At 40.6% G+C, this 27,753-nt stretch overlaps 1 protein-coding gene across 4 annotated transcripts in view; it reads left to right on the forward strand.

Annotated features, from left to right (window-relative positions):
* The first annotated feature begins 355 nt into the window (after positions 1 to 355).
* TPP2 (tripeptidyl peptidase 2) overlaps positions 356 to 27,753 on the forward strand; it is a 59,358-nt gene continuing 31,960 nt past the window's right edge. For all 4 annotated transcript variants that reach the window (XM_075424388.1, XM_075424396.1, XM_075424400.1 and 1 more), the window contains exons 1-17: positions 356 to 597; positions 6,948 to 7,076; positions 8,238 to 8,333; positions 8,765 to 8,869; positions 9,493 to 9,617; positions 10,361 to 10,524; positions 11,414 to 11,568; positions 12,605 to 12,681; positions 13,173 to 13,300; positions 15,190 to 15,289; positions 17,422 to 17,570; positions 17,706 to 17,821; positions 19,443 to 19,611; positions 21,570 to 21,727; positions 24,797 to 24,873; positions 25,797 to 25,903; positions 26,706 to 26,860. In XM_075424388.1, coding sequence (XP_075280503.1) covers positions 436 to 597; positions 6,948 to 7,076; positions 8,238 to 8,333; positions 8,765 to 8,869; positions 9,493 to 9,617; positions 10,361 to 10,524; positions 11,414 to 11,568; positions 12,605 to 12,681; positions 13,173 to 13,300; positions 15,190 to 15,289; positions 17,422 to 17,570; positions 17,706 to 17,821; positions 19,443 to 19,611; positions 21,570 to 21,727; positions 24,797 to 24,873; positions 25,797 to 25,903; positions 26,706 to 26,860 — 2,172 coding nt within the window. In that variant the 5' untranslated portion in view covers positions 356 to 435. The remainder of the gene's footprint in view (positions 598 to 6,947; positions 7,077 to 8,237; positions 8,334 to 8,764; positions 8,870 to 9,492; positions 9,618 to 10,360; positions 10,525 to 11,413; positions 11,569 to 12,604; positions 12,682 to 13,172; positions 13,301 to 15,189; positions 15,290 to 17,421; positions 17,571 to 17,705; positions 17,822 to 19,442; positions 19,612 to 21,569; positions 21,728 to 24,796; positions 24,874 to 25,796; positions 25,904 to 26,705; positions 26,861 to 27,753) is intronic.

Genomic DNA, 27,753 nt, shown 5'->3' on the forward strand with positions numbered 1-27,753 from the left:
GGAGCCTGAAGGTGCCCTCTGCGCCCGCCGGCCCGGCCCGGCCCGGCCCTAAGCCTCCCGCCCCTCCCCGGCGTCTCCGCCTGCTCCGCGGGACGTGGCCGCCAGCGCCCCCCCGCCCCTCAGGCCCGGCAGCCCGTCCCCGGTTCCGGCGCGTGCAAGCAAGTCTCTTCTCTGATTGGCTGCCTCCCCCGCGGGCCCCGCCAGCTCCGGCGCGAGCGCCAGCCCACCGCGCGGCCTCATTGGTCGGTTTAGCCCCGGCGCTCTCTCGCCGCGGGCCGCCGGAGGGTGCGCCTCCCCGCGGATTGGTGGGGCGGCACGGCGCATGCGCCTCCGCTTGGCCTCGCCCACTCTCCCCTCACCGCCACCGCCCCTCCCGCCGCCGCCGCTGCTGCCGGCCGTGTTCTGGTCTGGCGCGGCCCCGTCCGCCCTCCCGCCATGGCGGCCGCCGCGGAGGAGCCGTTCCCCTTCCACGGCCTCCTGCCCAAGAAGGAGACCGGCGCCGCCGCCTTCCTCGCCCGTTTCCCCGACTTCGACGGGCGGGGGGTGCTGCTGGCCGTGCTGGACACCGGCGTGGACCCGGGGGCGCCGGGCATGCAGGTAACGGGCGGTGGGGAGGAGCCGGCCCCCGCCCTGAGTCACGGCGGGGAGCGGCGGCGGCCGGTGGGCCCGCAGGGGGCGGCGGGGGCAGCGCCCGCGCCCTGCCGGGCTGCCCCCGTGGCCGTGGGGCGGGCGGCGGGGGCCGAGGGGTGCCTGTCCGGGAGCGGCCACGGCCCCCGGGCGGCCTGAGGCGGCGGCGGCTGGAGCGGGGAAGGCCCCTGCGGGGCCGTGCGGGGACCTGCGGTTGGGTGTCTGCCGGCGGTTCCCGCGGAGCGTGAACTCGGGTACCGGGGGGGGGGTGGCCCTGCGAAGAGGGGCTACGCACCGGTCCCTTCGGGTGCCTGGGCAGGGGTCCTCCCTCCAGGCTACCCGCGGGCGGTGTGAGGCGCTGAAGACTCTCCGGCTGCCTTCTGCCGCCTGGGACCCGTTGTGAAAGGACGCTTTGTGTTCCCGTGGAGCCTGGGCGCTGCTTCAGCGGTAGGTCGCTGGAGGCTACGAGCAGCCGCTTAGGTCTTCTGCATGAGCAGTGTATTTCTGGCAGAATTTGGGAACCTCTCTCTCTTAGTGTATTTTTTCGTGCGTTGTATTGCGAAAACAATCTGTATCAAGCTTGGTTCTGCCAGCTTTTTTTGGACCTGCCTGCTTTGTAGCTCAGATACCGCGCGGTGGTTGGCGTTACGATCGCAGTCTCGGTTTTGGAGATTTCTGTGTATGTGATTTTAATTTTGGCATTTCTCAGCACTGCTGTATTTTTTTTAACTCTTGTCTCTTAACACTTCTTTATCGTGTAAGTTTGTACGTGGCCTTTTGTGTCACTGCTGCTTCCAATTACTTGTCAGCTTGTTGTCTCTGGGATGTGGCAAAGGAAGCCTTGAGAAATGGTTCAGAGAGAATTGTATGCAACTTGCTTGGATAACCGCATCCTTTATTTTTTTAATGAAGTAGGGGCTGTGTTGGTTTCTGCCCTTTCTTTGGCACAGGCACGAGTTTTACTCCAGTGTGGCCTAGATCAGGGACCTAACCCTGGCAGATCTGTAGCTCAGTGTTCTGAAATGACTCCTGATGGGAGGTACGCGAAAGGATCAGTGAAGGAGAGGCAGGGTGGAAGGAGGTACTGGTCAGCTGTAACTTCGATTGTTTTAAGCTGGAATGAAACTGGTGCTTTTGGCAAACAGTTGTCGGTGAGTGGAGGAGTAATTAGGAAGCTTAAAGAAAGCTAGCCAAAAAGCAAACGAGATGGGCAGACTAGAAAGTAGTAAAAGATGATTAGGAACATGTGAATATAGATGGGATGTACATAGTTGTGAAGTTTCACATATGCAAGCAAGACACCTAAACCTCTAGAGGTTATAAAGGGGGAGCAGTGAACAAAAAAAAGCACGAGTTTATGGGCAGCAGAGGGAAGCGTTGTCCTGAGATAGGTAACCCATGGCTTGTAAGGGATAAGGGATACTTTGTACCTGCATGATCTCGGTGTTGACCATACCAATTTCATTTAACCTATTTTCTTTATACGGAGGATGAAATTTCAAGTAGTGAAGTAAAAGATTTGTAGAGCACTTGGGGGGGGGGAATATGTAATTCATCTTGCAGTGGGTGACAGTGAGTTTGCAAGGATGTTAGAGAAACAAGTAAAGAAGCTGTGTGCTTTCCACACTGCCCGTTTAATACATCTGACTTGGGCTACTTGCTGAACTACGGAACAGGGAGCCTTGTTGCACAGGGTACAGGGAATTACGAGGGAGACATAGGCAGTGCGCAGCCTGTAGAACAGCTTTGTAAGTGTGTTTTCAGCAAGAGGGTGTCCTTGCTCGGTGGAGTGCTGGGCAGTTTACATTTTGCATCCATGGAATAAGACTGTGTCCTGGGCAGAGACAGCATAGCTGTGCTGCGACAAGTAGTTTCTAACCTTGGGACAATTGTTTTTTGGGGACTTTTTTTGGTTTTTTTATGCCCCCATCTGCTGCTGCTTTTGCTTACTGTCAGTCGTCTTGTCAGTTCTTGGCCTGCCATGAAGTTAGAACAATGAGAGTTGAGTCAGTTGCTTAGAGCAAAGAGAAGGCATTATATGTAGCAAGGTTAATAGGTATCACAACTTTGATTTCAAGTTAATGTCAATGATGATTACAGGCCAAAATGAGCTACCCTGTTTTGAGTATAGTGGGGGTTTTAGTCAAAACAAAACAGTTCATGTTTTGTTTCTCCCTAGTGTCTCATTCCTGGGTAGGGTTCCTTTGCTTGTTGATGTTATGCTTTGGTTTGTAAACACTGACACCATAAATGTATGGCATATGCTCACTTGCTGAGGGACAAAAATATTTTGGGACAGAGTATAACAGAGAAGCACCATTATATTTGTTTTCTTCCCTGGACACTTGCTGCTATAGAGGGAATAGTTACTGGGCTTAACAAACGTTTTTACATCGATTTCATTTTTCTGTTGGTTGTCTTGCTTTGCCACACAAAATATTGATCTAACTTGTGCTTCCGTTTTCTTTCTGAATCTTTTGCAGCCAGTGCCCTCTAGGGAACTCTTTTCACCTTGTCTTCAATTGCTTTACACTCCACCTGTTGATGCCAACCATAAAGTTCAGTTTGTCTGCTTCTTTCATGCTATTTTTTTCCCCCTTTCAGCCCTCTTGGTAGAATGTGTTTCCTGTTGTTATCTGCCAAGTCATGGCTTGTAATTCCTCATTAAGGTACAGCCCCTGGTGAGATTTTAGGTGGGCAGATAAGGTATGATTAATGGAGCATTGTGATTGTGTATTGTTTGTTCAACCCCACCCTGTCCTTTCCCTGTTGCAGTTGTCACTTCTTGTTATATTTCACGATATATAAATCAGTTCGTCTACTTCTTGCAGTTTTGCTTATTTTGTGAAGTGCCTGTTGGAACTATTATTTACTAAAATTAGCTGGTGCTTTTACGAGACGCCCTTTTAGCAGTAGGAGCTAGTGTGGTTTCACTTGCTTTTCAGCGTGGAGTTAAAAAAAATACGCTTGAAAATTATTTTATTTCTGATGATGATCAGCTATCCCGTGACTGAAGTGCTGAAGAACTTGTTCATCTCTTGTTGCCGCAATAGTTATCAGTTGGAATCGGCAACTATGTATAGTCTGGCAAAAACATGCTCAAATGCGTGTCTTTGCCTTTTAATTTGAGATTGTCACAGATGTTGGTGCTCCTCTACTTCTGCTACACTGATCAGCTACCAGGATTATGCAAATTGATTATTTTTAATGTGCTCAGTTTACTAATTTATTTGTTGTACAAAGTCAGGGCTAATGTGAAAATATGTTTTTCAAACTTGAAACTAAAATGTGTAGACTACAAAAGCATTTTCAGCTACAAACTAGTAGACTATAGGCAAACCATGCTATTAAATGTAGGATTGGGGATTTTGCTATAAGTACACTATAAAATATTTTTAACTGTATGAAAGTTCTTCATCTTTTTAATTTTAATGCAAAAGGTACTAAAACGTACGTTCTGTCTGTGATAAATTCATTACTTCAGGATTTTTCTGTTCACACAAGGGAATTGATCAGATTCAAGTGATCCCCACCCCCCTGAACTACAAAGCTTGAAAAGGAAAACCCAGTTGAACTCTGAGTTTCACTGTAGCATTACTACTGGTAGGCAGTTTGCCAGACAAGGGTTCGTGTCAGCAGAAGAAGCCGTATCGGTTACTTGCACTAAATGACCGTGAACCTGTCTGGATCGCTGCTGTTAGGAACTGGACCTTGGACCTTTGCACATGAAACTCTGAGTTTCTTGTGTCTGACTGAAAGACTCTGATTTGTTGAACATAATTGTACAAACTCATGTGCATGTGTGGACCTGTTATTTGGCTAGGAGGCGAAGAGCTGCAGAGTGTTGGAGTTGCACATTGCCTTCCTGCCTTTTAAAACTACCCAAGCTCGCTACAGCATAAATCTGTGTTCTGGCCACCTGTTGTTGTATAGCTTGTCTACTTCAAACAAGTCATCTTGGATTACATTTTCGTTCTTGTTTTCTTGTGATTGATCACTGAATAATTCACTTTGATTAGAGGCATATTGAAAAATGTCCGATTCTGATAATCTCAGGTTTGACTTTCAGTTGCTTTATTATTGGAGCAGCTCTTGACTTTTCTGTGACTGGAGACTGGCATTTAAAGGCACTAATTAAAAACACTAGAAAATTATATGGTTTGAGTGCCTGCACACTGTGTTTCCCAAGTAGATTTTCACTACTGTGTAACTGTTGTTCAGTACATGTTTTACCAGGTTAACATGCTTCAACAATTTTCTTAACTGAACGTGAATTTCTATGAACAGAGTAACGGTATTGGTTTCTGTAATGGAAGTTCTTCCTTAGCAAGCCTCTCCAGAAGCAGTATTTGTTACCTTCTGGGAAATAAAATGAATGTCCTTTTTGTGGTTGCTATGGGTTTGGGATTTTGGGGTTTGGTTCTTTTTTTTCAGCTGTTTAAACCTGGTTTTATTTGGGGGGGAGGTGACTTGTTATTTTTCTGTTTGTTTGGGGGGAGGGGTTGGGGTTTTGTTTGTGTTTGGGTTTTTTTGTTGGTTTTTTTTTTTAACCATGTGAATGTCAGACCTTGGAAGTATTTGTCATTATTTGCTGAGGTGTGATAAAAGCTTGACCCTTGTCTTTTTGGCAGCAACAGAGTGACTTTTATGAAACAGTTTGATCGTGTTCTTAACTTCCAGCAGCTGAATTCACAGTTCACAAGAGCATGATTTGAGCCAAGCTACCATCCGTATATGTTATGTTTAGCATCAAAATTATTGATAGAGAATAAAGACAGTAATACCAAATATTTACATGGTAGAAAAGAGCAAATGTTGCTGCTTTTCTGAATAAGAAGCTATTTTCACTTTTTGTGTAGTTAGTGTATAGCAGATGTTGGGAAGATTATTGATTTTGGTTTTTTCTTTTTTTAAGTAAATCTTTAATGTAGAACTGTAAAAATAGGTGCATATGGCCAGTTCATAGAATCGTAGAATGCTTTGGGTTGAAAGGGATCCTTAGAGGTCATGTAGTCCACCCCCCCCCTGCAGTGAGCAGGGACATCTTCAGCTAGACCAGGTTGCTCAGAGCCCCATCCAACCTGGCCTGGATGGAGCATCTACCACCTCTCTGGGCAACCTGTGCCAGTGTTTCACCACCCTTATTGTAAAAAATATCTTCTTATATCCAGTCTGAATCTACCTTCTTTCAGCTTGAAGCCGTTACCCCTTTTCCTATCACTACAGGCCCTTGTCAAACGTCCCTCTTCAGCTTTTTTGTAAGCTCCCTTTAAGTACCGAAAGGCCACAATGAGGTCTCCCTGCAGAGCCTTCTCTTCTCCAGGCTGAACAGTCCCAGCGCTCTCAGCCCTTCCTCATAGGAGAGATGTTCCAGCCCTCTGAATTCATGACCTTCAAGCAACTGCTACTGTATATGGAATATAGTTTATTTGCTGAATTAAACTCATATCTACCAGATGAAACATATTGTTACAAGAAGAGAACATTGAATATTTTTGCTAAATGTTAAAAAAAAAAACCACAACAGAATCATACTCTTGGTAATTGAGTGGAAGGTTCCTCTAAATGAAAGGAACTTTAGGTTAGTGGTTTATTTTTTGATGGGGTTTAGTTGCCTGGAACTACTGTAAAGTCCATCAGGGCTAGTATTCATTTAATTTGAGGAGGCTTTAACTTTATGCTTGTAAACTCTTCTTAGATAGTCAGCTCTCTTTCTCCTCACCATGGTAAAAATGCTCCTTATACAGTATTATGTGTGTATAGCCATAGCTCCTAACGCTTCAGATTGATGAAAACACAAAGCAGAATCCTTGAAACAGAAAAAGTAAGATGATGGTAACTTGTGTTCCTTTTAGGTTTAAGCTGCGCTAAGAGTCTCAAGGTTGCAAGTGCATGTACTTCAGCATCTTTCATTTTGTTGGAATTGGGCATTCATTACTGTAAAATTTGACCAGAGTGGTGGGATAGAAGGAATGCAGGAAATCATTTGAACACAAATAGTAGTTTTTGCAAATAGTTTTGGAAATCTAGGCTTCATTTTAAATTGAGGCTCCTGTACTTTATTGATACTTTTTTTTTTTCTAAATCCTTCTTTAGAAATGAGTTAGTGTATTTGTAAAAACCAGAAAGATGGGCATGTTATTCTTAGTTCACTGAAAATTTAACTAATTTCAACTTTAACAAAAGTCGATTTTATGTCCTTCAGTTAAAGGTGTTTTTAAGAAAGTTGATAATTTTATTAACAGAAATGTAAATTTCCTGGTTTGTATGTGAAAGGGTAATCAGCTACCTCTTCAATTTTTCTGTGCTCATATTTTCAGATTACAACTGATGGGAAACCCAAGATAATTGATATAATTGATACAACAGGCAGTGGTGATGTAACTACGTGTACCATTGTAGAACCTAAAGATGGGGAAATTACTGGTCTTTCAGGAAGAACTTTAAAGGTGAGTATTTGGTGGCACAGACACCGCTCGGCATCTTTTTCGTTCTTGTTTAACACCAAATTTAGAACCTTTTTTGGTTTCTGCAGAACTTGCTTCTTTTTAATCAGATCTTATCCAAAACTAATACTGCATTTTCTCATCTTCATAAGGATTTCGTGATATTTCTTTGATTTTTCATATGTCTTATAGTGAATATTCTCTATAGCTGAGTGGGGGTGTGTACAGAGTTTTGTTGGAGGCTTGATAAGTGTTTAATTACTCTTTGGTAAAGTCAGTATCCGATATAGTTTTGGAAGTTGGCTGAAGAAAACATGCTAACATGCTTTAAAAATATCAGACATGGTTCTGTGTGTGTAAGTGCTAGCATTTTTCACATTCGTGTAAACTACAAGAGGAATCACGTTAAGCTGGTGGTAAATAGTTCTAGAGACTGAAAAATCTGTGAGGACTTAGTTGTAGGCTCAGCGCGTTCTCACTATGAATAGAGCAGAAGTGCTGTAGGGTTTTCAGAAAGGATACGATGAGATATAGTAGAGGTCTCGGCTACGTAGAACTGCTGGTGTTGCTGACGTGTGCTTGATTGGCTGGGTAGATTGATGAGGTGATATGGGGGTAATCAACTCTTTGGACCTCTCCATGCTACCAGCTTTCTTCTGAATTGTGCACAGGATATGATTGTAAGGGTGAATCTGTTGTGCTCTTTTGCTGCTAGTACTACAAATAGTGGATCTGATTGATATACTGAGAATCTAAACTGCAGCAAGATATGAAATTAGGCATTCCAGTGTTTGTCATGACCTCTAACCATAATACCCTTTCATGCTAGGGTGGGTTTTTTTTGTTTATAGTGCTGTTATTTCCCCAGGCCTCTACTCGGTAAGGTCAATACTGGGGGTGTATGCTTTAAGAGTAGAGTATCAGGGCAACTGATACATAAAGATGTTCAATGGCAGTGTCACATGAATTGATACCGATTCCTTTGGAACTGGGTTGCAATTGCTATGTCATGTTGAAACTTCATGCAGTAGTTACTGTTATGGAGACAAGGAATTAAATTTGCGATATTTGCAAGTCTGTTCTGCCAAGCTGTCTTACACAGTGTTATTTGGGGGTTTTTTTGATGCCATTATTTACTGTATTTATGAATATACTTTTCTGTAGATTCCAGCAAACTGGGTAAATCCTTCAGGAAAATATCACATTGGCATGAAAAACGGCTATGATATCTATCCTAAAGCTCTTAAGGAGAGGATACAAGTAAGAAATTGTATTTTGCTTCTGGTGTATAGTCATATTTCACTGTTCTGATTCTTAAGTTTTTCTAGGAAACTGCAGCATGTGATTTGTTAACACACTTAGACTGCTAGCCAGTGCTTAAGAGATGTTCTCTCACTGATTTTTGTTTAGTTGTGATACAATCCATTGCTTCTGTGATTTTTCAGAACAGCAGGAGGTGGCCGGGTAGTCCTCGTGACAGTGGTCCAGTAAAGCAAAAAGTCTAGAAATTACTGATGCCTGTTTCTTTTTTCTGTGTAGCAATTTATTTATAGTATTGTTTGTTTATAGTATTGTATTGCACTTTATTAGCCGTTGTGTCTCAGATCACAATTTTCAAGTCATTTTTGTAGTCTTCATACTTTGACATATGTATTGATCAATATATTGAGGAAGTTGGTTTTCTTTTACAGAAGGAACGCAAGGAAAAGCTCTGGGATCCTGTTCACAGACTGGCTCTAGCAGAGGCCTGTAGGAAACAAGAAGAATTTGATGCTGCTCATAGCTCTCCCTCCCGGGTTTGTAAACTTGTTATTTGCAACAGTTTGTTACTGGTTGAGAGGATGAAAATATTTTATTAGATGAGTGAAGGAAAGATACTTATGATTATTCTGGTAGATAACTTACCATTGCATCTTCTGATTAATTTTAAAAGTCTGTATATGGATGGTTTTGATTTGCTTATTGTTGTTAACTTTCTAAATTTGTTGTCAAATATGAAAAGGGTGTTACTTCAAATACATCGTAGCCTGTTTTTAGTAGGTTTTATTTTTAATTTATTATGCACTTTTTTGAGGCTGTCGTCCTTGCTGTGTTCAAAGTTGAAATCTTCTAAACATATCCTTTCTAGGTACTATTTCAGTGAAGAACCACAAATGCCTCATTGAACAATCTGTAAAAAAATTGTGGGCTTTAAATGTTACAATTACAGAAACTGGAGCTAGTTATACATAACATGACAAAAATAAGTAGTGCACTGTTGAAAGCCATTGAACTTCTTGATGTTTTGTGACTCCTAGGATAGTCTTAGATTCTCGGTAAAGTAATGGAACAAATGTATAGCATCAGAAAGGAATATAGGATTACCTGTCTTCTAATAATTTTAGAAATACTCTTAACTGCATTTTTGTTGCCTTGTTAGGTAAATAAGCTAATAAAGGAAGAACTGCAAAATCAAGTGGAACTGTTGAATTCTTTTGAGAAAAAATATAGTGATCCTGGCCCAGTATATGATTGTCTAGTATGGAATGATGGTGAGACCTGGAGGTAAATGTCTAAACTTGTCTAACATGTCTTGTTCTACACATAAAACAACAGCTGGCGTTGAAGACTTAACTTTTAAATCTGCCCTCTTTATAGAGGTCTTAGACTATTTCAAAGCAAATAACATTTGCTGTATCACTGGAGTTTCATGACAAAGTTCTGAATCCAAATGAAGATGGGATAGAATTAAGCCTTATTAAAAACAGCATTACAGAAAGTGTAAGCTTGTAGGATTTTCCTCTAAGGCAGAGTAAAATCGCTTTGATTATCCATTGGTGATAAGAAAAAAACAAAACCAAAAAAATAAACAAAAAAAAAACCCCAAAACCTTTGCACAAACTTGAGAGTGTAATATGGCACTTTTCCTGACTGATAATGTGCATCATACAAAACAGTTGGTAAGGCTCCAAATGTTTGTGTACCAGCACTGAACAGCCAGCTTTAATAAAATTTCTTCCTTGAAGAAATTGCCTGAATTTCCATATGCTTGCTTTTCAAAGACAGATTTATTTGTATTCAGTAGTATTTGAAAATCAGTTCATTTGGAGATCTTTATAGTTTCTGAATCTAAGTGTAAACAACCAGGTTTAAAAATATTGACTTAAAGAAGTAAGATACCATAAATGCAGAACCAGACTTCTTGAAGTCTTTGTGGTACCCTTTGCTTAGGGGGATGGGAGGGGGGCAGAAAAAACTGAAATTTTACAGCAGCTGGAAAATTGCCTTTTTTTTGTTTTTGTCGATAGAGCCTGCATAGATACAAGTGAGAGTGGTGACTTGACTAGCTGTACAGTGCTGAGAACCTACAAAGAGGCTCAGGAATATGGATCTTTTGGAACATCTGAGATGTTGAATTATTCTGTGAATATTTATGATGATGGAAACCTTCTTTCCATTGTGACAAGTGGAGGTAAATGAAAGTAATACTACGAAAATTTTGCTGTGTCATGAGAAGCAGCAAGTTGAATTGGGTCTTGATTCTGATACCTGGGATGCATCAAGGCAGCTATGTTAATACAGCGTTCATTACTATAGCAATCAAGATCAGTATTCAGATTTGTTGAGGGCCCCAGAGCTGGACTCAGGACTCCAGGTGGGGTCTCACCAGAGCAGAGTAGAGGCAGAATCACCTCCCTCAACCTGCTGGCCACGTTTCTCATGATGTAGCCCAGGATACGACTGGCTTTCTGGGCTACAAGCACACATTGCCGGCTCATGTTGAGCTTGTCATCCATCAGTACCCCCAAGTCCTTCTCCTCGGGGCTGCTCTCGAGCCACTCTCCGCCGAGCCTGTACTTGTGTTTGAGATTGCCCCAGCCCACGTGCAGGACCTTGCACTTGGCCTTGTTGAACTTCATGTGGTTCACGCAGGCCCAGCTCTCCAGCCTGCCAAGGTCCTTCTGAATGGCATCCCTTCCCTCCAGCGTATCAACCAAATGCGAGACCTGGTCTTTAACCTTCTTGAATCTCCTACAACTGGCCTTGGCCCATTGATCCAGTCTGTCCAGATCCCTCTGCAGAGCCTTCCTACCCCCAGGCAGATCGACACTCCCACCCAACTTGGTGTCATTTGCAAACTTACTGAGGGAGCACTCAGTTGCCTCATCCAGATCATTGATAAAGATACTAAACAGAACTGGCCTCAATACTGAGACCTGGGAAACACCACTTGTGGCTGGCCGCAACTGGATTTATATACTTACAGGTCAATAAGTGAAATTTAATTGAGCTATAGTCTATTAAATTGGTATAAATGAAGTTCACTAAACATACAGTGATACAACTTTTCATTTGCTCAGGAGCACATGGAACACATGTGGCTAGTATTGCAGCTGGATACTTTCCAGAAGAACCAGAACGAAATGGTGTGGCTCCTGGAGCTCAGATTCTTGCAATCAAGATTGGTGATACAAGACTTAGCACAATGGAAACTGGCACTGGTCTAATAAGAGCTGTGGGTATTTCACTGAATAAACAATTAATCTCTGGAGTTGTGGATAATTGTGGGATATCATGGAACACTTTCTGCTCTACTTGCTTATAGGCTGTGTTTTTATCATTCTAGATTTCCAACAAAAAAAACCCAATAACCAAACACCCCCTCCTCCAAAAAAAAAATCCAAAACAAACAAAAATAACTCAAACAAAAAAACCCCACAAAACCAACCAGAATATATTTTAAAACATATCTTAAGACTAATGTTTTAGTAGAAAACAAGACTTATGTTAAATACTTACAGGGTTTTTCAGACTATTAGAGTTGCAGTGTGTCTGGCTAGCTAAACACATGGGCTATGTTACTTGTATGCTTATTTAAAGTTCCTTATTCTGTATTGTGAATGTATTTTTTATCATTACTTAGATAACTATTGAGTACACTAAATAAATCTAGAATAGAGACTACTATCTACCCATGTGGCTGAATTTATTTTAGCTCTGGTTCTTAAGAGTGAGGAAGAATATAATTCATTTTTAACGATAAAGGCCCAAGACCTTTTCTGTGTAGTGAGTTGATGGGGAAAAATTTTACACAAGAAAAGGAACTGAAAATAGAAAATTATATTTGTGTCCCATAGAATATCTTACTATAGCACCATGAAGATGTACAGTAATGTTTTTGTCACTTTTTGGAATTTAACCAAATTGCACAGGAAATGAGAGTTCTATGCTTTTGAGGGCAGACGTTTGAGATAGTACTAATGATGTCTGCAGTTTTCTCTTAGGATAATGTCTTAATTGATAGCTTGGGACATGGCAGGAATAAGCCTGTTCACGGAGTGTGTTTTTTTTTGTTTTTTTTTTTTTTATTCTGTTTGTTCACTGGGAAAATACCACTTAACTGATTGAAGTACATTAAATTATTTGCTTTTGTAGTCAAAAAAAATTTAGCCATTTTTCTTAGATCTGTAGCAGGTCGGTTTAAGCAGATGGTTTTTGTCGTTCTTGCTCTATGACTAATGTCTATTTTGCTTTTGTTTTTACTTTATTAGATGATAGAAGCAATAAAATACAAATGTGATCTTGTCAACTATAGCTATGGAGAGGCAACACATTGGCCAAATTCTGGGTGAGTACTACTGTGGTTAGTTAAAGCATTTTAATATCACAGAAGTGGAATTACATTTGTTGAGCATTGTGTAAATGAACAGTCACTAGGAATGAATTGTCCAGGCCCAAATGATTCATGTACAGTGATCTGTTGCAGTTAATGTTTTTATTTATCTTTGAAAGTTAAGTAAACCTATTGAAAGTGCTATTGATTTATAATACAAAGAATATGTTAGAATAGCAAAGACCTTTTGTAGTTGGAACACCACATATTCTGGGGTTTTTTTGAAGACCTGATATTGCTACATAACTGTTTCTTTTGTTTTTAAAAATAAGCTACTTGTTGTGGTCAGCTTCTGTTCTGGAACCGCCTCTGCTAGGGAAGCAGGCTGCATAATATTTCTTGTTCTGTGACTGGCACAGGGATTCTACTAGAAATAGGACACTTGCTCTATGGGAATAAAGCAATATTGTTGATTAAATGAATTTTTTTTTTTCCTCTTACATCAGGAGAATTTGTGAAGTAATTAATGAAGCAGTGTGGAAACACAACGTAATCTATGTTTCAAGTGCAGGAAATAATGGCCCTTGCCTTTCTACAGTAGGATGTCCTGGTGGAACTACATCTAGTGTAATAGGTAAATAATTTGTTTTGAAAAAAAATGTTGACAGTATTCGGCTTCTGTCTTTTCAAGCTTTGTGCTTGTGTTACATGTTTGAGATCACTGGTTGACTGCTAAACTAAATCTAAAAAAATATCAAAGACTACTGGACTACAGGAATAATTCTGAGGAAGGCACTTGCTGTATGCTTAGGTATAAAAATTTAATGGTTATCTTGGTGCAATTCAAGACCTTGGTTATGTAGAAGATATAGGTAGGAGGCGGATGGTCTCGATTTGATGTGGCTTTGTATAATATTTGTAAAAGAAATCTTTGTGGTCTGGCCTATTTGAAGATTCCAAGATAATTTTTTTTACTATAACCATCTAAGTGCTCCACTAAGACCATTAATTGCTTGTAAATGCAACTTGTAAAAAATATAAGCAAGTTGGATTCTGATTAATCTTCTGGAAGGTCTTGTAATGCATTCTGAATTGTCAGAACCACAGTTTTAGATCAGCTGGCTTTATCTGATACTCTGATTTCTATTTGTACTGAAATGAAGCTTTTGAATTTGGATACAAAATAATCCCATGATGTGGCCTAGACAGGTCCTTCTAGGTGAAGAATTCTTTCAGCTGCAGTGCCACTTCTGTGCAAGTCTATTATTGGCATAGGAATGGGTTTTTATGGTGGACTAGTGTGTGGTTTTGATATTTCACTGAGAGACTGAGGTATATGACTTAGCAGAACATCTAGCATTTGGGGGTAACTTCCCTAGTCTAAATTTTTATATAAGTCCTCTGATGGTGCATTACTGCGTTACACAAGGTGCTTGTTAAATCTCAGAATTCTCATGCAAGGAGACTAATGGGTAGACTTGAAAACACTATTTCAGGACAGCTAGTAGAATTAAAGCTGATTACTTTCTGAAAGTTAATCTGCAGTTACTCCACTGCTGAGACTGGGGGTTGGAACTGGAGCTAACAAGCTCTTTTCAGATCTACATTGGCTTTGCTCTTACGGTGCCTCTACTCTGTCAGTTCAGCTTACGTGTTGTATCACTCTAGGTGATCGTTCACTCTGCACACAAAGTAGCTTGCTCCTTGTCCTCCATCTGGAGTGAACCAGATGGGGTGGTGGTTTTTTTTTTTTTGTTTTGAGAGCAAAGCAAATTACAGTCAACAGGCTGGCTTAGTTCACACAGGCAGTATGGACATGGACCTTGCCAGATTTGTTTGTCAGCTTGGTATGGTAGTTTTCTACCATCCTGACAGTGCTTGTGCCATAAAGCAAATGGAGTGTACACTTTAGAACAGGTACATTGTGCGGATGCAATGTTCGTCCTTGACACCGTGTTTTAAAAATACGGCTTCAGCAGGCTTTGATGTAGTCATTTGTGTGCTCTGGGCACTTTGAACTGATATACAGGAAAGTGATGACTGTCTCATCACAGTGTTTGAACTGTGTGGATGTGGCCATCTGCTCCAGGTGGTGTAGCTGTGTGCCACGTGAAGGTGAACCAGTTCACATCCATTGCTTCGAGGTGTGGTGGTTGTGGTTTGTACCAGTGTAAACACAGCCAAAGGGGTGCGGGAGAGAGTGGAGACGTGTAAAAGTGATCTGTTGTGAAAGAAATGTAGAAGGCAAATACATTGTACTCCAGTTGAACAAAAAAGAAACTTTGAAGTTTATGTAATGTTTTAATATTATACAGTATGACCATCAGCATTGTTACTATATGGCATGCTGCTTTACACTTGCTTTGTAAAAATATCAGGATTTAGTGAGATGGAAAGTGTGTGTTTCCATTTTTATGTGTCAAGCAAAAATTCTTCTCATAACGAATTTAAAACAGGAATATTTTATTTTTGCTTTTAATAAAAATTCATTGTACGTCTAAAATGCTTGAATGTTTTTTACAGGTGTTGGTGCCTATGTATCACCCGACATGATGGTTGCTGAATACTCTTTAAGAGAAAAGCTGCCAGCAAATCAATATACTTGGTCATCTAGAGGGCCTAGGTAGGTTATACTAAAAGAACAAATTTATTAATTTGGGGTTCAGATTATGTAATTCAAAATCTCAAAAATGGTCATTAATACCAGAGGAAAAGTAGTTCTTTCCCATGGGACAAGTGTAGGTAGCCTGCTGTTCTTGGAAGGCCTTTGTAGGTCAGGCTCTAGAACTCCTGGGGGAGGGGGAAGACCATTGAACTGTCTCAGCACAACCTCTATGTTTCAGAAAAGTGTATTTGATGAGTGCAAAACTATTCAGCAATGATAAAAGTTGTTGAAAAGTTGTTTGGAAATTTGTTCCTTTTCTGGAGTTTATTTTTTCAGAGGATTTTTTCCGTAGTATTCGTTTCATTAAGTCAGTGTGGTGAAGTTAATTGTTCTGTTAGTGTTGAGGATTATAAGAAATGCTGTTACTGCAGCAGTGTTACTTCTGGCTTCAGTGGCGTTGCTGTGACGGCACAACTTACTCAAGGGTTTTGCTTGAGTCCAGTAGAGGTGAGTAGGTAGAAGAAAATGCGTTTCTGCCTCACGTTATAGAAAATTATCTCAAAGGTCTATAAAAGAAAATTCAGGGGCAATGGAAACTTCAGTTTTATTTCATGTCTTGGAAGCATTTGATCGTAATGTGGTAGCCAAAAGAAGAAAAAAAAGGTAGCGTCTCTTCCTGAGTTCTTGCCTGTGGAATTGTTCTTGTGAGTCGTGGAGTGACTGTATACTGTCTTTTGTAGTTTAGCCTACAATAGTATTGGGTGAAGGGAAAAATAAAAGATGTAGCTTGAGGTTGGTCCTTGGTTTATGTGCTGGTTACATAGCAAATGCTATGCATTGGTCTTTAAAGTTAGCTGTCATGGTGTTTTTATATTTACAGGCAAGTGTATTGTTCCAAGAACCTTTCATGTAGGGAGAAGAGAAATGTGGTCTCTGCCTTCAGTTGAGAAAGGGAGAAAGATTTGTAATTAATATTGATATACATACACACACACACGCAAATACATATAAAAATTACATTTTGTGTGCTTTGTCACTTTGCATTGTAAAATAGTCAGAATGAGCATATGTCAGCTGAAAGGCCTGAGACTGGCCAAAGGAGGATTCCCCTTGCGTAGGGTGCAACGCGGCGGTGACTGGAGAGTTCCTAAAGCTTTGCTCGAGCAGGCTGGGGGTAGGGGATCGGTCTGTCCGAGTACGCAGTAGAGACTCTCAGGCAGGTACGCTGTGCACTGCTTGGGCAGAAGTGTCGTGATACAGAACCTGCTGTTTATGTAGGGCTGTCATAAAATACGTCCAAATGTTACATGACAGTATCATACTGAGAGTACTCTGAGACAGATTTTAGACATATGAAGCTGTTAGTGCGGGATATAAATACCCTAAAATACCTTCCCACTCCACAGAACTTCATAGCTCAGAAACAGTGCTGTCGTTATTCAAGTGATGGAATTTTTATTTATGCAGAGCAAGAAAGATAGAGTATATCTGCCTCATATAGTTGAAAACTAGATGCTGCTTTAACTGTACTATAGGTACTTGATCTGTTCTTAAATATGCTTGGGCAAGGAAGAAGGGTGACTTAGGCCCAGGTGGTCCTGATCCACCTCTTGCCATTCCTTTTTTTGTCTTCTCCCCTTGTTCTCCTTGTCTGAGGTTCTGTATTGTAATTCAGAATTTGACCTGGTAGTGAAGTGGCAATAGGCAAAATTAGAGATCTGGATTTTGGATATTTTCTGGTCTTCCTGTCCCTTTTATTATTTTTATTTAAAAATAATAGTGGTTAAATAGGCTATGTAGAATAGTAACTTATTTATTGAGGTGTTTAATAGCTTTGTTTGCATGCATTTTCTAGTTCAAATCTCAGAAGATACGTTGTTGACTAAACTGGAGCCTGGTGAAGAGTATTGAAGGAGGAGTGAAAGTTCAGAAAGCTTTCACTGTAAAACAGGCATAGCTGATGATTAATGTGACATTTTAAATTGCTACTTAGTGTCATGTTTTTTCTTGGGTTTAATGGGTTAATAGATTTAGAGGAGTAGTATACTTGTGAATGTTCCCTAAAGCTAAGATTGAAGTGCACGAATACCTTCAAGATAAAATGTGCAGAAAAAGGTATTTGTTTTTCAACCATTCTGTTTTAACCCTAGCACTGATGGAGCCCTTGGAGTAAGTATCAGTGCCCCAGGAGGTGCTATTGCTTCTGTTCCAAACTGGACTCTGCGAGGAACCCAACTCATGAATGGCACATCCATGTCTTCTCCCAATGCATGTGGAGGCATTGCATTAGTATTGTCAGGTAATTGTTCTACAATGTTAAAATATAGATGAGTAGTCTAAAAGTGATGAGATACTTTCCTCTCTAAAAAAAAAAAATTGCTGTAACTTTCAAATTTTTTGTTGTATCCAGTAATACCCTTATTTTTAATTTCAGGACTCAAAGCTAATGATATTCATTACACTGTTCATTCTGTCAGAAGAGCTTTAGAAAATACTGCAGTGAAAGCTGAAAACATAGAAGTATTTGCACAAGGACATGGTATTATTCAGGTACTTGCTAGCAAAAAACCCAACATAATATAAATAACTGCCAGTGGAAAACTAACCCACAAAAAAAGAGCAACTTTCTAGATAAGCTCACTCAGTTTGCTCCCATGCTACTTGATTCAGAGATCCGATTGAGGGAAAAGAAGGGAATGTAGTAGGAGGGGAGGAGAAATGAGACGTTTCTTTCAGCATGTAGCTACTGTAGAGTAAATGTGTTAACTAGACACATTCTTAGACTGGTCAAAAAGGTATGTGGATGTAAAAATGGAATGTGGGGTTTTCTTCACCCACACGTGGGTTTTGATGCCTGAATTCTGTCCTACTGTCCAAAAATGTCTTTATGCTATTCTCAGAGCTGAACTTGTTCTGTGTAGGCAAAAGCTGGAACTGTAAGTTCTGGGCAGTGAAAATACAGAGATACCCACGCTGGTTCACAAAGCTGTACAGCTGCAGTTGTGCGATGACTTTGCTCTGGGCCTGCACAGAAAAGTCTGAGTGTTGTTTATACCCTGTGGACTTCTAAGTAGCTTGGAAATCTGTGATGTGATCTTTTGTATGATGAAGGCATAGTGAATGACAGTCTCCCTATGCATAAGCTTCGGTTCTTAAAGAGCTGCTGCTGTATTTTGCCTACAGTCACTCCCATCCTAGCCAAACAGAGGTGCTGAGATTTTTCTTTCATCTTAAAAGATGCTAGACGTTAAATGCTTAGCCCTAGACTCATTCTGGAGACACTAGAACCTAGTAGGTAATGTACGCTCAGCACATCTGTAACGCTGAGTTTGATATAGAAGGCAACAATGATGGTAGCCATATCAAATAAAAAACGTTGCCACAGAAAAATTAAATGTACCGGTCATTTCTTATGATTTAGTAGTGTGTGATTAAAGCGCATGTTACAACATGCCATTAAAATTCCGATTTTGGAGACGGAGGCTGCTGTATGTCCACTTGTCTCAAAGGAGACTGCCCTAATCTCCACCAATGAAGGTAGCTAACTGTGAGGTAGAAGAGAAAGTAAGATTTTTGAAGTCAATAGAATAGGAAGTGAGACAGAAGGTTGTCTTCTTAAAACAAAAAGGTGAGCTTGTCATCTGAATTTACTGTGACAGCTCATTTACTTAAATTCAGGGCTGGATTTCATGACCTGATTTTTCTACTTTCATATCAATATATAAAACTGACATGGACATCCCATAGTGCTTGTCTCTTTTGAACTGCTCAACTTCTTGTATAAAATGTTTAAATGCTCTGCTAGTGTTCCTCCACATAAGAGAAAGGCACCTAAATTAGTACAGTAGGTCTGGGCCTTTGAAGTTCTCTTTGTCTTTGAAGTCATCTCTGGAAACTTAGTTAGGCATCTTTCGATGGATATATAGTAAAGAACATTTGTCTTTTTTTTAATGTTACTGAATTTCTGTGCTCTATGTGGCTGTTGCAGACAAAAATGTTGCCTTATATTCTACACTGAGTATAGTGTAAGGCACAATCAGTATGGCTCGGGTTGCATGTGAGTTACTTCACTGTTTGTTGCTGTGCTTGCTTCATATTCATATTGAAGATAATATGTATAAATGACTGTTAAGTTGAAATTTGTTAATTTAGAATGTGTTCTTTCTAACAGGTTGATAAAGCCTATGACTACCTCATTCAGAATTCATCATTCACCAGTAACATAGGCTTTACGGTTACTGTTGGCAGCAACCGTGGAATCTACCTCAGAGACCCTGCCCAGATAACTGCACCTTCTGATCACGGGGTTGGCATAGAACCTGTCTTTCCTGAGAATACAGGTAGGAAAGAGCTTTTATGTGCGGGGGGCGTGTGTGTGTGTGTGTGTGTAAAGTGTAATCTTTAAACAAAGAAGCTGTGATAACGAGACGTGATAGGAATCTGTACCATAAAAGGAGTGAGTGTAACTCTGAGTTTCATGGTAAATGAAGGCATGCAGCTAAAAACTTTTCCATTCTAACCTCAGACTTATATCTGCAGTCCTTCCATGTGTTGGGGGAGTCTGTTGTTTCATCCTTCCTCTCACTGAAAAAATGCATCTCTCCTTCGTTCTGAAGTAATTAAAAGCGAACTTGTGGGGCCAGGGAAGAATACGGAAAAAGAATGAAATATCCCTAATGTTTTATGAAATTGTAGAACTTCAGGGTTTTTGTTGTAGATAACTCCTGACAAAGAATGATTACTGTTTTTAACGATGAAAGAACTTGCCCAGAAATTAGTTTCTCAGTAATTTGAAGACTATAAACTCTAGATTTGAACTTTAAAGTTTCATCAACCTGAGAAAAATCTTAGTTTAGCAAACTAGACATCCATTCAGTATCTAATAATGGATAAACGTGAGTATATCTAAAAGCAATACAGGAATTGATGCAGTTTAGTAACATACTAACAGGGTAAAAGTAGCTCGTGCAAATCAAAAGAAGGTTTGACATCTTTTCTCCATAAAGCATTTTGCTCTGCTTTGCTTTATTAAATACAAATTGGAATTTACTAAGAGACTGAATTACATTGTATGCAAAAAAGGATCCATGTGAGAGCTTGTTACAGAGATTAATTCCTTTCCTAAAACCGGTGATCCCCAAGAAGCTTGGCATGTGACAGAGGTGAGTTTATTTAGGGGCAGAAAGGGTATGAATTAGGACAGGTTACTGACTCAGAGTAACTTAGTTGTTTGACAGGTTACATTGCAATCGGTGCTTTTTATATTTATCATATGACAGAGAAATGAAATAATTATGTGATAGACTCTTCTGCAGGAAGCAAACAATCTGAAAACATAGTTAGATATTTTAACAGATGACTGGCTCGTAGTATGATGTTGTTTCCTTAGTACCTGTCCAGTTGTCATTTCTGTGCTGTCTCATGTCTTCAACAAGACTGAGAACCAGTCAACAACCAACAAGGTTGAGAAACTGTAGTAAGAGGTTAAGGGAGACTGATCTGCTCAGTCTGTCTGTTGAAGTTCTCTGAGTTTTTATTGCTTCTCGTGTACCTATGAGGGAATTACATCTGATAATGGAATGCTCTTAACAAAGATGTAATGAAATGTTTGAAAATTAAATGAAGTGAAAACGTGGAAGTTTTTTTTCAAAGTGTTATTACTCTATAGAGCAGGAGAAGGCTGGGTGTTAATCACTAAAACATTTCAACTAGGCTTGGATGTTTTTCTGGAAGCTGTGCTTTAACCAATAGCTTTTTTGACATGGAAGCTACTGTGTGATGTCGGCTAAATTGAGTGCTTGCAAAGTCAGACTAGATTGACGTAGTAATTTTTTAATAGACTTTACCTTGCACTTGTGTTGCTCTATAATGTAATTTGGTAATTAGTGTAACCTTCAGAATAAGTGCAATTGCTTTTTATTGTATTTTTCTGCATTAGGCAAGACTTTGTGTCTATACAAGAAAGTTTATACCTGCTTCCAGACTATGTTGTGGGTAACTGAAGTGTTGCTTACTGGCCTACCTTTGACTTTGTCAGATTTGACTCTTTCGGGGGGGGGGGGGGGGGGAAGTTCAAAGCTGGGTACAACCTTTATTTTACTGTACACTGCTGCTATTCTGCTTTTCTCAAGTTAAAAGACATAATATAGAACACTGTCGTGTGACATCCAGGGGCCCTAAGGAATTGGTTCCTATTGCATTTTATTCATGTGTTTGTTTTAATGGCAAATACTGTGTTATAGCAGAATATGAGCATGTTTGTGTTACTGAACTGTTTTTTACATTTGTTTCTTGACAGAAAACACTGAAAGAATATCTCTCCAGCTTCATTTAGCTTTAACTTCAAATGCGCCGTGGGTCCAGTGTCCTAGTCATTTAGAGCTTATGAACCAGTGTCGACACATAAATATTCGTGTGGATCCACGTGGCCTGAGAGAAGGACTACATTATACAGAGGTATTGAAGTATTTGTGTTCTAAGAAGGATTTTGTGCCCTTTCCTTTTCGTGTGGTTTCTATCAATTTTTATAGAAGTAATTTTTAAGGAAATAAAAGTTGTGTGCTGTATGGAGCAGAAAATACTGCTACACCCCTTTTCACTATGCAGGCTGAATCCAGGGTCCAGCAGTGGTTATGCTATTGGGATGCTAGTGGGACTTTGAGTGTCTGCGTTTAAAAAACAAAAGCATATAGCAAATATAAACCAAATAACCATTCATTAAGTTTTTTTTCCTCTGGATGTATTTTCACCTGTGACTGTTTGGCTCAGTCCTGTATTACTGAGGACAGAGATTTGTTTTTGAGGTCTTAAATATTTCTCTTTCTGTGGTGGATTAAGGGCTGGCCTAGCTTTTGTGGTGTTTCTATGCAGTCTTATACGGACCCAAGATTTTGCTTTGCCTTGAGTAGTTGCTTGGATACAGTGATGCACCCTATTTTGTTGTTTCCTTACCTTTACCTCATCCCGTTTTAGAAGGTGAAGGAGAAAAATGTGTGGTAATGGCTGTGTACAGAAGAAGCATTTTCCTGACTTTGAGCAGCTATATTCGGATTTGGATAAATTTAACATGAAAACAATTAAATTTCTCGTTTTCTCTCCTAACCATCCTCTTTTTACTCCTGCAAAAGAAACTTGCCAACAAAAAATATTCTCCAGCTCTCTCCATCCTCATCCCAAACCTTGTATTAACATTGAAATGTTTTCATTGCATTGTAGTTGATCACAATGAAGATGATACCAGATTGCTTTTTAGAAGTGACCTGCTTAAGATGCTTAGAGTTGCAAGTCTTCTATGGTACCACTGTGAACATTTTAGCAAAGTGATGATGGAACAAATTTTCAGATACAGTATTTAAAGCTTGGCCATGAAAGGCATGGTAAATCATAGAATCGTAAGTTGGAAAAGACCTCTAAGATCGAGTCCAACCATCCACCCAACACCACCATGCCTGTTAAGCCATATCCTGAAGTGCCACATCTACATGTTTTTGAAACACCTCCAGGGATGGGGACTCAACCATCTCCCTGGGCAGCCTGTTCCAATGCCTGACCACTCTTTCAGTAAAGAAATTTTTCCTAATATCCAATCTAAACCTCCCCTGATGCAACTTGAGGCCATTGCCTCTTGTCCTGTCGCTAGTTACTTGGGAGAACAGACCAACCCCTGCCTCACTACAACCTCCTTTCAGGTAGTTGTAGAGAGCAATAAGGACCCCCTCAGCCTCCTCTTCTCCAGACTAAACAGTCCCAGTTCCTTCAATTGCTCCTCGTATGACTTGTTCTCTAGACCCCTCACCAGCCTTGTTGCCCTTCTCTGGACACGCTCCAGCACCTCAGTGTCTTTCTTGTAGTGAGGGGCCCAAAACTGAACACACTACTCGAGTTGCGGCCTCACAAGTGCCAAGTACAGGGGCACGATCACCTCCCTGCTCCTGCTGGCCACACCATTCCTGGTACAAGCCAGGATGCCGTTGGCCTTCTTGGCCACCTGGGCACACTGCTGGCTCCTGTTCAGCTGCCTGTTGACCAGCACCCCAAGGTCTTTTTCTGCGAGGCAGCTTTCCAGCCACTCCTCCCCAAGCCTGTAGCATTGCGTGGGGTTGTTGTGACTGAGGTGCAGGACCCGGCCTTTGGTCTGGTTGAACCTCATACAGTTGACCTCGGCCCATCGCTCCAGGCTGTCCAGATCCCTCTGTGGAGCCTTCCTACCCTCGAGCAGATCAACACTCCCACCCAACTTGGTGTCATCTGCAAACTTAGTGAGGGGGCCCTCAATCCCCTCATCCAGATCATTGATAAAGATGTTAAACAAGACCAGATCCAAAACTGAGCCCTGGGGAACACCACTTGTGACCGGCCGCCCACTGGATTTCACTCCCTTCACCACCACTCTCTGTGCTTGGCCATTCAGCCAGTTCTTTATCCAGTGAAGAGCACACCCATCCAAACCATGGGCATCTAGTTTCTCCAGGAGGATGCTGTGGGGGAACAGTGTCAAAGACTTTACTAAAGTCCAGGTAGATGACATCCACAGCCTTACCTTCATCCACTAGGCAGGTCACCTGGTCATAGAAGGAGATCAGGTTGGTCAAGTAGGACCTGTCTTTCATGAACCCATGCTGGCTGGGCCTGATCCCCTGGTTGTCCTTCACGTGCCCAGTGAATCATAGAATCATAGAAAGTTTTGGGTTGGAAGGGACCCCTAGAGGTCATCTAGTCCAACCCCCTGTGTTTGATTTCACAGTTTGAAATCAAACTGTGTTCTCAAACATAATCCTGGAAAACAAGGACTAAAATATTTTGAATACAACAGTGATGAATTTCAACAAATTTAATATTACAACAAAGAATTTCACTAGATTCCCCAAAAAGTTGGAGCTCTGGACAAGAGAGGGTTCGAACTCATGGAAATGAGACAGAAAGATAGTGTCCTGCCCTCCGGCCAACCCTGTTCAAATACTGAGCATGACATTTATGGTATGGAATATTGCCACTGGCCAGCTTGGGCTAGCTGTCTGGCTGTGCTCCCTCCCAGCTCCTGCACACCTGCTCACTAACTGAATATGAGAAACTGGGAAAAAGTCCTTGATATCATAGCAACAACTAGAAACGTCAGTGTTATCAAGATGCTTCTACTAAATCCAAAACACACTGGCTACTGGGAGGAAAATTAATTCTATCTCAGCTGAAACTAGCACAAACAAAAACAGCTGAAATAAAATAATAAGGCTGTTCAGGACAAATTCTGAGTTGGAACTAGGTTGAGCTTTTGATGTAGGGATTATCAAATGTGGGTTGAAAACTTCTGGGGAAAGACTGAAATAAGTGTGAAAACTAATTTTTTTAATTTTTTGTGAATGTTGCTGTTTTACTGTTTCTAGGGTGACAGTGGTCAAATGAAGATCTGTTTTTCTCAGTGATAACTACAAAGATTCAAAGTACTTGTCAGCTTGTTTAAGTTTAATATTGTCTTCTATAACTAAATTTTGCCCAAAGATTATAAGTGGCTGTATTTCATTTTGTTAGGTGTGTGGATATGATACAGCAATGCCTAATGCAGGCCCTCTGTTCAGAGTTCCAATAACGGTTGTTATACCAGCAAGGTCAGTAAACCCAGGCTTTATATGAGTTTTTAAGTTCAATTTAGTTTTTCTGTACCCACTTGTTGTCATTTATTTTACCACGTTCTTTCTCTGGGAGTTCTTGAACTTACTACTAACATTAATAAGGGAGCAGAGATCTGGAAAAATTCTCGCTGCAGACTTACACAGCAGTGGCTTTTTTCTAGTTCTGGTCCTGGCAGCCAGAAGGCAGTGTGTTTTGGTGGGCTTAGCCACAGTGGCAGCAGCTTCCTCGTCCATCAGAATACATATGATTTCTGGCTTGTTGACCAAAGTATCAATCAATTTACTCATAGTTGTAGGTCAACTGGAATTTGTTTTTTCATTTCTGACTGGTGGACTAGAGTACGTAAAGGCAGAGGGCATTATCTGACAGGTGAAGATTGAGACAAGCTTCCATCATGACCGCAAATTTAGAGAGTTGGTGTTGTGCCCATCATTAGTTTAAACATATGACTTCTGTGATGTTGAAAAGGAAGGAGAGCATCTTCTTAAACTTCTTCCGCGGACAATCTGCCCTGAGAAAGAAGTATAACTTTTCTCTAAGTCACTCATAGGAATATTACTTCTTACATACCTTAGCTCACTTTAGTGGAAAGTCACTCAGCCAGGAAAAGCAGATCACCTGAAAACTAGGGTTCTTTCATACTTATGTTTAAGCACAGTAACTTCAGGGAGGCGGGGAGGGTGTCTACAGAATATGGTGGAGCTGGTGTTTTAAATCTTTTAGATACATTGTGCTGTCAGATTCTGTACTAGTACAGATTAAAATAATTGGTGCTGAGGACTAAATGTCCTCGTGCACTTTTTTTTGAGAGTATTTTTGCATTTAGAAATACTTGGGGGGGGGGAAATGGCTTCACGGCTCGTTTGATTACTGTTTGTTTCTTCTTTTTGACATACAGAGTAGATGAATCATCAAGCTATGACCTGACATATACAGATGTTCATTTTAAACCTGGTCAAATCCGAAGACACTTCATTGATGTTCCACAGGGAGCTACGTGGGCTGGTGAGGAAAATTACCACATTGATTAAATTTTTAAAATCACATCTGTCACACTTGATGAAGTTGTTTTGAAATCATTTTGAGTTCTGCCTGAATAAGAACTGAAGGATTTGATCCATGAATATGTAAAATATTTGTCTGATTTCAGGCTCTTAGAGGAGTGATTTTGAGTTCTCTCATGGTTTCTGGTATAGTAGAATCCTGATTCTCAGTCTTCTAGAAACCAGCAAATACAATCTGAAGTGATTGCCCATAACTGGAGGATTATCCCATGTTTATGGAAAAATATTACTGTCTGAGGTTTGCCTAGTTTTTAAAGTGTATGGATGTAGTGTCGAAAGATGTCTTACATGAAGAAAATGTGATTTTCACAATGGGCAAGTAGCTCATAATTCTGCAAGGAGGAAAAAAGTGGGGTTTTTATCTTCTTCCTGCCCGAGATGACTAAGACTTTCAAGAGTCTTTCATTTAGACTGAAGTTAGTGGTAAGACTCTTAATTTGGAATTCAGCAGCGGTCTGTCCTGTTCAGATTATATATCTGTACTATCTGATTAATTTTCATCATTTAGTTGAGTGATGTTTCTCTTAACTGATCTCTGAACTTAGGTAGTTTTCTTTAATCTGAAACGATCTTTGTAAATACCTGATATATAAGCATTATTCACATGTGGAGCCACTTGGGGTGCTGCGTATCTTCTTAAATTACAAATTACTTGTGAAACTGTTGTTTTTCTGGTGTATATCTGCTTTCCTTCTAAAATTCTTGGCTCTTGAAACTAAACTTAATTTTTTTCTTTAATCTAGAGGTGACAGTATGTTCATGTTCAGCTGATGTGACTGCCAAATTTGTGCTTCATGCTGTTCAGCTAGTGAAACAAAAAGCGTATAGAAGTCATGAATTCTACAAATTTTTATCCTTACCAGAAAAAGGATCAGTGACTGAAGCATTTCCTGTCTTAGTAAGTTACCTTAGGGTGGTGTGGGGGAAGAGAGAGAACATAATATGTCAGTGCAGAGTAACATAACTCCTTCTGGATTTTTTTCAAAAGAAAAACCCCAAACTCTCAAAATCATATGTTTGTTACAGTAGTGAACGCATCTGGTTTTCAGTTTTGAAAAGATCTCTAATAGCTTGCTAGTGTTTCTTAATTATTTGGTAATGCACTTGTAATGCATGTTAATCTCTTCAATTTATTGGTACTTGTTAATACAAACCAGTTTGTTTCCTTTCAAAGAGAGGCTGTGATTTTTTGGATAGATGTAGTTCAGCATATTTTGCCTTTAGAGCTTAATGTGGTAATCTGGGACATCCCGGTATTGAAGCCAGGTGATAACTGACTGGCTTACATTCATACTGCTTAGATATAGCAGGCTTAGCTTGAATAATGCTAGCTCAGGGGTCCAAAACAGAATCAGGGGGTGCAGCTAACAGTTCAAGATTGTGGATGATAGAGTCCACTTCTTAAGTTTGTCCCGTGCCTTGCTGAAATTAGTTGTATAGCTCTAGAGCCTAAGAGTGGTTATGATCTCTGTGCTTTTCTGTCTCTTACCCTCTGTGAAAATGTCAGGCGGGGGACCCTAAGCTAAGTTTGTCCCACTGACATGTCAATTTTATCATGTTAGTTAAAAAAAACACAAAAAAACCCCAAACCTCCCAAGCATCATGTAATCTTGTTTAGAGGGTGGGATCTCTTTTTCTGATGCACATTTTCACAGAATCATAGAATGGTTTTGGTTGGAAGGGACCTTAAAGATCATGTAGTTCCAGCCCCCCTGCCATGGGCAGGGACATCTTCCACTAGACCAGGTTGCTCAAAGCCCCGTCACAGAATCACAGATTGTTCAGGGTTGG

This window comes from Opisthocomus hoazin, chromosome 1, assembly GCF_030867145.1.
Source record: "Opisthocomus hoazin isolate bOpiHoa1 chromosome 1, bOpiHoa1.hap1, whole genome shotgun sequence".
Classification (NCBI taxonomy): Eukaryota; Metazoa; Chordata; class Aves; order Opisthocomiformes; family Opisthocomidae; genus Opisthocomus; species Opisthocomus hoazin.